This window comes from Micropterus salmoides, unplaced genomic scaffold (genome assembly GCF_014851395.1).
Source record: "Micropterus salmoides isolate LMB-PRFRI ecotype aquatic unplaced genomic scaffold, ASM1485139v1 Ms_hic_scaffold_4, whole genome shotgun sequence".
In the NCBI taxonomy this organism is placed as follows: Eukaryota; Metazoa; Chordata; class Actinopteri; order Centrarchiformes; family Centrarchidae; genus Micropterus; species Micropterus salmoides.
The window spans coordinates 36,532,727-36,545,844 of NW_024043372.1; the positions used below are offsets into that span (position 1 = coordinate 36,532,727).

The window sequence follows — 13,118 nt, forward strand, 5'->3', positions numbered from 1 at the left end:
GACATCAAAAACAGACGATCAGCAAACTTGACTTCAGAAGACACCAGTGCAGTTATTTTAAAAAGAAATGTATCAAAATAGAGGGCTGGGCGAAAAGAATGAAAGAGGCACAAGGAAGCCATTAACAGTATTCTAATTACCTTGCCAGCCAGACTACATTTTCTCAACTGTAGAACTTCCGTATTCCTATGCATATGTGCAATTTGGCTGCACACTATATGAAGGAAATACTGTTTGACAGCAAGGTAAAATTCTGAAAGTACATTTGAACAATTTTTTTCTTTGCTTTCTTTTAGGGAGCTAAAATATGTTTTGCTGCTGATGCTGTCCACGCACTGCTTAGTTTCCATGCCAGTACAACTCTGTTTCTCCAAACTGAAGACTGTAGATTACCCCTCATGCAGACCTGCTTCAAAAATCTTGATATCCCTTTAGTTACAGTTGAATAAATTACTTCCCACCATTGCAAGTGTCGTTGCAATCACGTTTGAAACAGACTAACTGCATAGTTGGTCTGTGTTCTTCATTGATTACCTGTAAATTAAATAATCTAAAACTTAATCTGCTGACTGGCCCTTTAACCCTGCTCTCGTGCTGAGCTATGGGCGTTGTGTTGAGTCTCTTTGGGGCTTTCCCGTGGGCTCTCCTTCCTGGAAAGTTGGACAAGCTGTCGACCTCTGGCGTCAAAACTTCGCCAATAATTTTCTCCTCTTGCAACTCGACACTGCTGCCACGTAGCTCAAACTTCCTGAAGAGCCAGAAGTTTTCCATGAGCATCTCTGCGTGCGTAATCCCCTGCGCCGTTTACGGTGAGTCCATTTCTCTTCCACAGCCGATTAAGTTTGGTGTCTCCAGTGTCTGCAGAGCTCATTACAAAGTTGAACGACAGCTTAAATTCCTGGACGGACACACAGTCTGAGCATCGACTCAAGTCTATTATCTACAGAAGAAACTGTTATTTTGAGCTGTAAGCAGGATCCAAAAGGGACTGTAAAGAAGATGGTAACTGAAACTATTTTTCTTTTAATCTAAAGGAGAAAACTGATGAGATGGACCCAGTGGTGGAATGTAACAATTTGCTCCAGTAGGGCTACCATTTTGATTATTTCCGTTTTATGCCACTTATAATAATAGCCTACTCTAGAACAGTTAAGAGTGGAATCTTCTAGGCTACTTTCTGCTCTATTACATTTATCTGACAGCACTTTTTGATTACTTTGGAGATTAAGATTCATACAAAACATATATAAAGCCAATAAAATATGACTGATTGCTATATTAATCTACCCAAACCCTTTACTTGAGTAAATGATCTGAATGCTTCCTCCACCACTAGATAAATCAGCGTACACTCTTGACCATTTCACAATAGGAGGGCTTATGTAGGAGAACTGTAGTAATATATTTTAGAGAGCACATTGCAAACTTGTTAATATTGATTGATTTTAAAGGAAAACTACTGAATTAGTTGACCCATTGACAATTAAATTCTGATAACAGATGAACCATTCAAGTAATTGATCAGGCAAATGTACAACAGACCTGGTTCAGTTCTTTCAAATATGAGAATTAGCTGCTGTTCTCTCTTTTATATACTGTAATTTCAATGTCTAAGCAATGTGGAGACATCACCTTGGGCTCTGGGAAATTGTGATGCTTGTGTTTCCCGGTTTTATTAATAGAAAATAATCAATATTTGCAGCCCTAAAGCAAACATATCATAGGAATGTTCCTGGAATGTGATGCTTTCCATTAGGGATGCTTCATTATAATCAATATCAATTTGAATACTCATTGAACAGCATCAGGAATACATTAATTGCTCATATTTTGATGTTTTCTATTTACAGTATTTGTATGATAGACCGGAGTCAATCCAGTTGTATAAAAGTTGTATAACGTTTTTCGATGGCTGTGCAGAGAGTTTTTTAAAGTGAGAGAAAACAACTTTACATTTATTCAATCAGACACTTTTATCCAAAGCGACTTACATTTGAGGACCAACATTCAAGCATCAACAAAGCATCAATACAGTAAGAGATCTACAAGTGACAATAGATACTTGCAAGAGCTAATGAATGGCATTAATGGGGCTCCATTGTGGGAAAAGTAGGGTTCAGCATTTTTGGAGCTTGACCATACTAGGGACTTAACGTCTAAATATCCCAGCCTTGCCTGCTTTGATTTTGACAAATCTGTTTCTTGCAAGTTTCCTAACTTTGTGGAAGTGCAATATGAAATTGCTGGTTCTTGACATACGGTGTTAATAGATCTTTAGAAGTTATCAAAACAATATTAAATCAATTCTTAAAGCAACTGAAAGTCATTGAAACGTTGAAGACGTCCATCATCCAAGAGACTTCTTCAGTTCTGACTAACTAGTAGGGAAGCTCAGCAATTTAATCCTTCTTTTAAACAATCTATGATTTAACCGATGTAGGGTCGTTGTCAAGATGATCGTTACCACTGGTTTGTTAGTGCTTCTAAATGTTGTAATGACAGTCATTACACGTCTGGCCCATAGACTGTATATAAAAAGGTCTGGCCTAAGGATTAAACACACCACAGCATCTAGCATCAGAACTAGAGTGATCTGATCCACTTTTTTGGTCTTCTCAACTCGGTCAGCTGCAACTGTCCGATAGATTTAACTGAAGATAAATGCGTGGACAAGTTTCTCCATATCCTGCTGAGACATAAGTTCTTCAATCCTTGACATATTCTTCAGGTGATAGTAGGCTGACTTTGTAATTGTCTTAATGTGGCTGATAAAATTCAGGTCAGAGACCATGACAACACCAAGTTTTCTGGCTTTGTTTGTGGTTTTTAACATTACCAATTGAAGCAGAGCAATGACTTTTAATCGGTCTTCCTCAGCCCCAAAAACAATTACTTTTTTTTTAATCTTTGTTTAATTACAAGAAATTCTGGCACATCCAATTGTTGATTTGTTCAATACAGTTACTCAGTGCTTGTGTAGGATGATAGTCCTCTAGTGATATGGTTATATAAATCTGTGTGTCATCTGCATACTTATGGTAACATATTTAGTTGTTCATCAATTGGAAGCATGTAGATGTTAAACAGAAGAGGACCCAGAATGGAGCCTTGGGGAACTCCACAAGTAGTTTTTGTTAGCTCAGATGAGTGATTTCCTATAGACACAAAGTAGTCCCTGTCCTTTAAGTAGGATTCAAACCAGTTTAGCACTGTGCCAGAAAGTCATACCCAGTTTTCAAATCGGTCTAGTAATTATTAAGTGTGATGGTAGAGAAATGAACATTCAATTCACGGGCAACAGCTCTGGTGGACATTCCTGCAGTCAGCATGGAGATGCCTTTTATTGTGGCCAGCCTAAGGCACACCTGTGCAAAACCCCATGCTGTCTGATCAGCATCTTGATATGCCACACCTGTGAGGTGGATGGATTATCTCGGCAAAGGAGAAGTGCTCACTAACACAGATTTTGAAAAATATTTGAGAGAAATAGGCCTTTTGTGTACGTAGAGAAAGTCTTAGATCTTTGTAAGTTCAGCTCATGATGAATGGGGGCAAAAACAAAAGTGTTGCATTTAGAATTTTGTTCAGTGTAAATACGGACTATCCAAGATACTCAAAGAAGAAGCCCCACTATCAGCAGAAGCATTAACTCGGTCACCTACAACATTGCCAAACACATATTTACTATCCTAGCCCCCTTGGTTGGCAACACCCAAAACTCTATGGACTTTGTGAACAAAGTTGAAGGAGTGAAACTGCACCCAGATGAAACCAATGTGTCTTATGATGTGACTTCTTTGTTTACATGCATCCCCACCATGGAGGCAGTAGGAACAATAAGGACACAACTGCTACAAGATAACACTCTGAACAACAGAACTAGTCTCAGTCATTTAACCAGATCTGAAAACTACTGGACAACGGAGGATTCTACAGACAGCTTGGCCGTGCCATGGGCTCTCCAGTATCCCCTACTGTTAACATCTACTTAGAAGAAGAGGAGAGCAAAGCCCTGAACTCCTTCAGAGGAACAGCACCGAGCCACTGATACAGGTATGGGGACAACACATGGGTCAAATTTAAATCCTAGGAAGTGCAAGCCTTCACAGAACACATCAACTCTGTGGACAGTAACATCAAGTTCACACAAGAAGATGTCAAGAACAACCGTTTGGCCTTCCTGGACTGTATGCCGTACACATTGAAGAGGACAGGAGCCTGCAGTATACAGGAAACCCACACGTGTGTATTTTGATGCCTGGGATTTCCTTCGTTAAGTGGATTACCTCTGTTGTATTTGGACTTTGTTGTAAGCTTGGTTTCTTCCTTTGATAAATAAACTGAGAGACTCTATCTGTTCCACCTACTTGTCCTGTGTTTGGGTCCTAAAACCTGTTCCTGCGAGAGCACACGCCATTCCTGACATAAAGACTGCACACCTACATTTTTTTACATTTTAGACAGAGGGTGGATGGTTTGAAAAAGGTATCAAGGAAGCCATTTACACCCGGGTTGAATAGCTGTTGCTAACAGGGTCTGCTACAGGGTCTGCTACACCAATTATCCTCCACTTATAAAGCCATTGTTTCATCACTTCCCAGGAAACTAAACCAACATTCACTTTTGGCCTCAGGTGAGGATACCAGCGATGGTCGTTTAGACTTGGCCTTGGGTGCCTCGAACAACAATAACGACTCTTGTTACAACAGCCAGGAGCACTAAGGAACAAGTGGTATCAATCATCTTGACAACGACCCCACAGAGGTTAAATAGCTGAGTTTCCCTACCAGTCAGTCAGAACTGAAGAACTCTCTTGAATGAGGGACGAAACATCTTTGAGTATCTCCAATCAAGTCCAGTTGCCCTTGACTTCAACCTTCCTTGGATAGCTATGGCCTGGATGACTGAGAACCTTCACAGACATTGTAAGGGGAAGTTTCACTGTTTGAGTTAAAATTGTCTGAACTTTGAACTATAAGGCCAGGGGTTTTCAAAGTCGGAGACTGCGGGCCTTTCCTCAGACAAAGCTTGGGGAATGCCCCCCCCCCCCACCACCACCACATCTTTAGTTCACTTGGTAAGTTTCGCTCAATTCCAGGATGCCTCTGGGATCATGATTATATTATCTGATCCCATAGACACTCAACATGTGAGCCAAGATAGCCTAATATTGCTGTTTGACATAACTTCTGACTACACCAAATAGTTTTGGAAAATGAGGGACCTAAGGCATTTATTAGTTTCTTGACTGATGGGGGGGGTGACAGTTCCCAAAAACTACTGTATCTCTGAACTCTCGCACATATAGGCTCTTATATGTGATCTCCTTTTAATAACTAAGGCAATAAGTAATGTAATATTGTTTCACTTCCATTCACCGAGCCTCCCCTGAAACTGTTTTGAGCCGCCATGGGTAGGCCCGCCTCACACTTTGAAAACCCCTAACAGTGACAATTAGTTTCAGATTTTGTGTGTTCGTCTATGTATTGTTTTGAGTTTCAAACATCCAAAGTGAGCTACAATCCCAGTAAGTTCAGTCAGTACCGAACCAAAAAATGGAAACAAGGAATGATTTTCCTGTGTTTTCCAGTTCATATCTGTGGAGCAACAGTTCTTTTGAAATCTGAGCTGTGGTGGTGCTTCAGACCACTGTAGATTCCTCCTGTTGTTCTTTCAGAGGCACACACCAAATTCCACACTGTCCTGTCATTATCAGCTGATGGGATATTTGGTGTTAATATAAGACTAAACAAGCTAACTGATTTCTACACAGCCGTGTGTTTTGTTGAGTCCATCTCAAGTGGACTCCCTAATGAAATGGCTGCAATCAACAAGATGGTTGTCATGGCGATGGGGCAGCGACAGGTTCTTGTGGGCTCCCTTGTCCCTCCCTTTTCTGTCAGCAGGACACAAGACTCCCGGTGGGCGCCAGACTAGGAGAGAGAGAGCACTGCTGGAACTGGAGATTGTCCGTATTATTATTATGATTATTTTATGTTTTGTTTTATTTCACAGAGGATGTCTTCTAAGAAATGAATCGGCACAGTCTGACTGAAATGTACACATAACAGGAGAGAAGCAATGGGTAGGTTATTTGTAAAATTGTAAATTTTCCATTGTAAATCAGTCATTTCAGGATGTTACCCTGCAAAGTATTTCTTCTTACCCGAATGTGAAGTGAGTTGAGTGACAGATCTATGAAATGCATCTGGTTCCCCTGTAGGCCCGACTGGTGTGACCTGTTTAAACTCACTGAAGTGGTTTTATGTCAAATCAGTCAATCAAATGAGCAAAGAAAACTAAACTGTCAGATGGACTGTATCTGCCGTCAGTAAGGAAGTGTTCTTATCTTCAGTTTTTCACATATCAATGAAAGACAGAGGGATTTTTAATCTCAGCAGCTTTCATTTTTTGTATTTCGCTGTGCCTCATTTGCATTTCTGTCAATAGATATTGCATATGAAAGACTCAGGTTAATGTGAGGAGCAGCTGCAGAGCAGTCAGAGTGATGAATGTGTGCCATTCATTTTGAAAGTAGCTACAAAATGATACTGTAAACTAAGAGACATACTTTATTTAATTTATTTGTCAAGGACCATGCACAATATTGAACATTAATGTTAATGCTATTTTATGGATTACTTCAAGCTTATTAAATCGATCAGTAAATAATAGATTACCCATGTGTGTTTATGCTTAGAAGATTAGCATAGATGTTCATGTTGGCTACATCTGTTGTTGCCTCACCAGCAAGATACGAAGAATAAATTCAATAAGTTTAAACTCTGATCAGTCTTACACACAGTTCACATTATTACCATAGACTGTAGAAAAATATGGCTCTATTGCTGTGGTAACATTACCTAAACTGAATAAAAGAACAGATCTACCTAATTTAACAGTTTGTAATTGGTCAGCTTTGGACACGGCTTCTGTTGAGAGCCAAAGACTCCTTAAGAACAACACACCAGATGAAGATGTAGTACTTCATAAAGTTAGACAGGGACCACCGGACACTCCTCTGGCATCTTCTCCTAGCGTCCATGGCACAGTTGTGAACTGGATCATTCTTGTGTGTATGATGGCTGTTGTCAGTGCATACTCCGTTGGATTTGGACCAAGTTTGTATATTCAATCAAAATTGGTCTTTTTAAATTTAGATGTCACAGTTTTTATTCCAAATTCTGTATTTAAAGCTACACAAGGCATGATTTATCTATTTATTTTTTAAACAACAGTACCCTTACACAGAATTTTTTTAAACTTCTTTATATACATGTTGTGTAACTATGACAACCAGAGGCCGAAGAAAACCGAGGCCGAGAAAACATAGCAAAAAAGTATGTAAATGTAAAAACCTATACAGTCTACGGGCAAAACACACGATAAAAATGGAATTTAACAAAGTGGCGCTGTCCTTAACGTCCCTCTGGAGTGCCGCAGCACCCATTTTGGAAACCACTGCTCAAACATTTGTGACATCATCCGTAGCTTCCTGTAGGCACAGTGTATTTGAAGATTACTTGCTGCTTACACAGAGAGGTAAATGGAGCCAGAAATTCCTGAAGAAAGGACCTTAGTTTCATAAACCTTTGTAAAAACAAGCTCTTTGGATTCCTTTTTTTGAATGGATATTTATGGAGCTGCAGATTTTTTTGATTTAACAGTCACACAGCAAAGTCTTAAACTCTAAGAGGTTGAAACATTAACATGAAAATTCAGACATTCACCATAGAGGATACGTTGGTGTGTAAATGTATGTCTTTTGTTCAGAGTGCTCTTTTCAAAAGGTAAACAATCTGATTGATTCCTTCCTCCTAGGTAGCCCGATCCCCCTGTTGGCCAGTGTGGTGTCCACTCTGGGTGGCCTGGTCTTTGGTTACGAGTTGGGCATCATCTCAGGTGCTTTGCTGCAGCTGAAGGCAGAGTTCAGACTCTCATGTGTCCAGCAGGAAACTCTGGTCAGCTCTTTGTTAATAGGAGCTCTGCTGGCCTCCATCATGGGCGGCTGCTTGATCGACTACCACGGCCGCAGGAACTCCATCCTCCTCAGCAATGCCCTGATACTGACCGGCAGCCTTGTCCTGCTCATCAGCTCCTACTCTGCGCTGGTGGTAGGCAGGATCACAGTGGGCTTCGCCATGTGTATATCTTCCATGTCCTGCTGCATCTTTGTGTCTGAGATGGTTACTCCTGGCCGCAGGGGCTTCCTGGTAACACTGTACGAAGCTGGGATCACTGTGGGTATCCTGGCAGCCTATGTCATGAACTACATCCTGTCTGACTCTAAAAGAGGGTGGAAGTGGATGTTTGGATTAGCCATTGTACCGACTTTGATTCAGCTGGTCTCTATCTGGTTTCTTCCGTCCAGCACTAAGGGCTCTTTACAGCAGAGAGATTGCTTTCCAACTGAAAGAGACCTCACGAGCGCCATCGAAAACCTGGAAGCAGATGACTCAAAAGCCAGCTCCAGCCTGGAAAACAAGAAGGTTCAGTACAACAGCATGTACCTGTTCCAGCGTAAAGACAACATGAGGACTCGGACTGTCATTGGCCTCGGACTGGTGCTCTTTCAGCAGTTCACAGGCCAGCCGAATGTTCTCCTCTACGCCTCCACCATCTTCCACTCGGTGGGGTTTCATAGCAATGCCTCGGCAGTGCTGGCGTCTGTGGGCTTGGGGTTAGTCAAAGTGATTGCTACTCTGACCTCCATGGTGTTTTCAGACAGGGTGGGCAGGAGGCCTCTGCTCATCAGTGGATGCTCTGTTATGGCACTGGGTCTGATAACCATTGGACTCCTCAGTGGACATTCGTTGGTGAATGCTAAGAGGCCGTGTAATTCTGAGGACTTTAGTGTTAACAGAACAGATCTACCTAATTTAACAGTTTGTAATTGGTCAGCTTTGGACACGGCTTCTGTTGAGAGCCGAAGACTCCTTAAGAACAACACACCAGATGAAGACGTAGTACTTCATAAAGTTAGACAGGGACCACCGGACACTCCTCTGGCATCTTCTCCTAGCGTCCATGGCACAGTTGTGAACTGGATCATTCTTGTGTGTATGATGGCTGTTGTCAGTGCATACTCCGTTGGATTTGGACCAAGTTTGTATATTCAATCAAAATTGGTCTTTTTGAAGTTTAGATTTAACAGTTTTTTTATTCCAAATTCTGTATTTAAAGCTACATAAGGCACAATTTATTAAAATACAACCATGCTATCAGCCTAAATTAATAAGCATGTTGGGGCTGCCCGCAAGCAAAAATGCCTGATGTAGCTTTGCTCTGTTTTAAATAACATTATCCAAAGCAGAACCTCACCTTTTCTAGTGGGTAATAAGAGTAGGGAAATTAAGCTTGTTTTTTGTCTTTGATCAGTGACCTGGCTTCTCCTGAGTGAAATATTTCCAGCTGCTATCAGAGGAAGGGCATTCGCATTCACCAGCTGCTTCAACTGGGCTGCCAACCTGTTGGTCACATTCACTTTCTTGAATTTTATTGGTGAGTTCCCATGCACCCACGGCAGACCATTTTCACTAGTCACAGTAGGAATGGTGTAACTAATAGCCTAACATTAATGGTGGTTCTGTTCCATTAATATTTCCCAATAAGCCAGTTAGTCTGCAGTAATACTACCAGTACCCTGGAACCAGGAAAAGCTACATGGAATGCAGCCAGTGACGAAAAAAGTGCTTTTCATTGATTGACAACTCAAAATATTTACCATGTAAAAGTCCTCTTGAGTCTGACTATCATCTTCACAATCCTATCTTTTTTATTAGATCAATATATAAATTTATATATATACATATACCAAATCCTGAGAAAAATATCTGGCTCTTTAGCTGCTATGTGCTCCACTTTGTTGCCGGCTGGAAACCACTGCCTGCTTCTGAAATGAGCTTGATGAGAGCTGTGAGGCTGAACCCAAAAACTCAGGTTGATGCTAAAACACTGTAAAAGTGAGGGGAACTGCAGAGTTGGGTGAGAATTCTCTGCAGGTTTGTCAGTATATGAGCAACTCACATACACATAATCGTGATCCATTGATGAAGCAGTGCAAATGAGTTGAGAGTCCATTTTTAAAATTCACTTTACTTAAGTAATTATATCATTTTTGATAAATTTATTAACGTATATTGATTGAGTAATTAAGAAAATACATTAAGTTTATTTAAATTCACCAATATATCTCAATAATTTTCCATTTGGAAGACCATAATTTAAGGCCCTGCACAAAGTTTGTTTAGCCTAGCTCTAGCCAGGTAAAAGTTGGGTGGAGCTGTGTTGGGCATTATGTGAAGGCACCACACTCACTGTCGTATCAGACCTTTTTTTAACTTGTGACATTTGTCAAACACGGGCGTAACTAATGTCCCTGATAATGGCTGCACTCCCATCAGGTGTTGCAGTTCCTGAGGCCTGGCATTGTGTATGTTGGCTTACTGAGACGCTTCAATGAAATAGAACCATAAATTTCACAATGCCTGCTGAGATAAAGATTTATCTGTCCCACCTAACCAAACTAACAGGGGGGCGAGACATGTCATTGTCATATTGTATTGCTGCTTAATAGTACATTTGTACTAAGTGTTAAAATATTAATAAACATGACATTTCTAACTATTAGAGTGATCTTAAAATAAAATTCAGGCCATAAAAGAACTATGCCCAGTAATTTTGTAGATACTGGTTAATTGATTAATTCAGTTTAAAAAAACGATAGCAGGCAGAGAGTCAACAGTGTTTTTAAATCAACAGATGCAATTGGTCTGTCGGGGATGTTTCTTTTGTATGGGATGAGTGCTGTGGCAGCTGGTGTTTTCTTCTACTTCATATTACCAGAGACCAAAGGGAAGACTCTGGAGGAGATAGACGAGGAGCTGTGTTTCAGCAGGTAGGATCCATTCGCTATTTGACTGATGAAATGCAGTCAAATAGACACATGTCATGTCAGATGAGGCATGTTGAAGCACTTATGTGTTGTTCCTTTGCCTTGTTTTGCAGGTTGTACCACAGTAAGGAGTGTTGTGGCATCATCAGCCGGAGAAACATTTCCCCACAATACCAGAGAGTGCACTGTCAAGTTACCACCTCAGGGTGATGCATCTGATTTTACAGTAACGCTTAAGATTACAATAGATTCTGATGTGTACAGCAAAATTACTCTGCCGTTAAAATGTGATATTTTGTACTAACAAGTGTCTAACAGTGTAAATTTGCTGTCCCCTCAAAATAACATCACACAGCCATTACTGTCTAAACCGCTGGCAAGTAAAAATGTCCAAATGGGCCCAAAGTGTCAATATTTTTTGTGGCTACCATTATTTTCCAGCAGTGCCTTGACCCTCTTGGGCATGGAGTTCACCAGAGCTTCACTTCTTGCGCCCCTCCATGAGGACGTCACAGAGCTGGTGGATGTTAGAGACCTTGCGCTCCTTCACCTTCCGTTTGAGGACGCCCCACAGACGCTCAATAGGGTTTAGGTCTGGAGACATGCTTGTTCATCACCTTTACCCTCAGATTCTTCTTCAGCTAGCGAGGCAGAGGTCGTCTTGGAGGTGTGTTTGGGATCGTTCTTCTTTGGTCAAGCATGGCCAAACTTATATTAGTCATTTTTTAAATAGTGGGTATTATTACCAGGTACATATGACCTACTGAGTACTAATCTAATAACCTGGGTATTTGGGAGGAACGTAAGAGTATTTATAGTAGTTATTTTACTACTGGGTACCTATTTAATTACTATTACAGGGTACAGTATGACCATAAAACTGAGCAAAAATCTGGGCATTTCAGGGAAGCTGAAGTGAGGACTTCTGTGTCGCTTAATAGATTCTGATGTGATGTATTTTAAACTGACCTCATTACCAACAAACAACATTGTTCCTAAATAATTACCCACATGTTGACAGATTTATTAAGTGATGCAGAAGTCCCGCTGTCTTACCTGAAAACTTCCAGATTAGTGCTCAAACATCAGGTAGGATGCATACATAGAATAGGTACCCAGTAGTTTAAAAAATAACTACAGCACAAGTTCTGTGTAAGATCCTGAATCGTGACCCACTTACTTCATAACTTCACATCTTGTTCCCCAGTACCTACATTACGTAGGTTATATGTATTGGTATGCACTATACTGGTACACTGTTAGTACAAAGATTACGTCATAATTCCCGAGTAATTTCCCTGTACGTTGTGGGCTGTAATCTAGAGCAGTGGTTCTCACAGAGGGGTCTTTGAGGGGCCCAAAAAGGAGGATTATTTCATTTCAGTCAATAAGTAACAAAGACAGAATGTGTGGCTATTTTGGTCAAAGGTTTCATTGACTTTCTGTCTAAAATCCTATCAGATGGGGGACCCTGAGAATCTTCTCAAACAGCGATGGTCCACTTTGTGTCAGTTTAGGGGTCCTTGATGTGAAAAAGTTTGAGAACCGCTGACCTAAAGCGTTACCGATATCATAAACACAGCATCAGTTTACAAGTTTTTTGGCACAATAAATGCACAGAAGAATTTACTGAAAGGACACAATCATTCATCCTACTCTGACAATTTACTCTGTTGCACTCTACATTGAAATATGTATTACTTTTGTAAAACATAATAAGTGTTTTCTGTGTGATCGTGTGTTGTGTTGCAGTCATACCAAATGCACACTTATTGGTGTTCAAACATTTTTACGTGGTAGACTTTTGTTACAACTAATTACAACATTGTATTTAGTATTTAAAAAGGACCTTTTGGGTGCATTCCTTAACATTTGTGCTCGCAAATAATACAGTTTGCACAAGTTATCTATGGATTTGTTTACCACCTGTCTGACCACTTGACCATTCAAGTGTGTTCCTTTCACCAATAAAGTTGGTACTACTGTCATAACCAATGGGGCTTTGTCCTTTTACTAATCCAGCCTTGCTGACTTTTGGAGATTTGACTGCCAAAAACTATACACCTCTGTGCATGTTTGCATTTTCAAGTGGTATGCCATTGGTCAGCAGTAGCCTTACTTATGGTAACATTTACAGTGTTTCACAGTCATGTCATGTTGCCATCTTGAAAAGGTGGTCCATGTCAGTAATTTAACATCACAGCAAGCACTCACTAACAATGTA

At 40.5% G+C, this 13,118-nt stretch overlaps 1 protein-coding gene across 6 annotated transcripts; it reads left to right on the forward strand.

Moving 5' to 3' along the window:
• The first annotated feature begins 497 nt into the window (after positions 1 to 497).
• Positions 498 to 12,889, forward strand: slc2a10 (solute carrier family 2 member 10). 6 transcript variants are annotated; one of them, XM_038695716.1, is made up of 7 exons: positions 506 to 809; positions 3,829 to 4,925; positions 6,016 to 6,085; positions 7,822 to 9,105; positions 9,379 to 9,501; positions 10,762 to 10,897; positions 11,008 to 12,889. In XM_038695716.1, the coding sequence occupies exons 3-7, from the start codon at positions 6,082 to 6,084 to the stop codon at positions 11,102 to 11,104; spliced, it is 1,644 nt and encodes a 547-aa protein (XP_038551644.1). In that variant the 5' UTR covers positions 506 to 809; positions 3,829 to 4,925; positions 6,016 to 6,081; the 3' UTR covers positions 11,105 to 12,889. The 6 variants fall into 6 exon arrangements, with proteins under 6 accessions (XP_038551647.1, XP_038551648.1, XP_038551644.1 ...); XM_038695719.1 differs by lacking the exon at positions 3,829 to 4,925 and having other exon boundaries at positions 498 to 809; positions 10,846 to 10,897; XM_038695714.1 differs by lacking the exon at positions 3,829 to 4,925.
• Positions 12,890 to 13,118: the final 229 nt, after the last annotated feature.

What these genes read in the sequence shown, in the direction of transcription:
- slc2a10 (XM_038695716.1), top strand. An exon ending in CACTTTCTTGAATTTTATTG is followed by an intron (nt 9,502 to 10,761) that starts GTGAGTTCCCAT and finishes TTAAATCAACAG; the next exon opens with ATGCAATTGGTCTGTCGGGG. An exon ending in GAGGAGCTGTGTTTCAGCAG is followed by an intron (nt 10,898 to 11,007) that starts GTAGGATCCATT and finishes CTTGTTTTGCAG; the next exon opens with GTTGTACCACAGTAAGGAGT.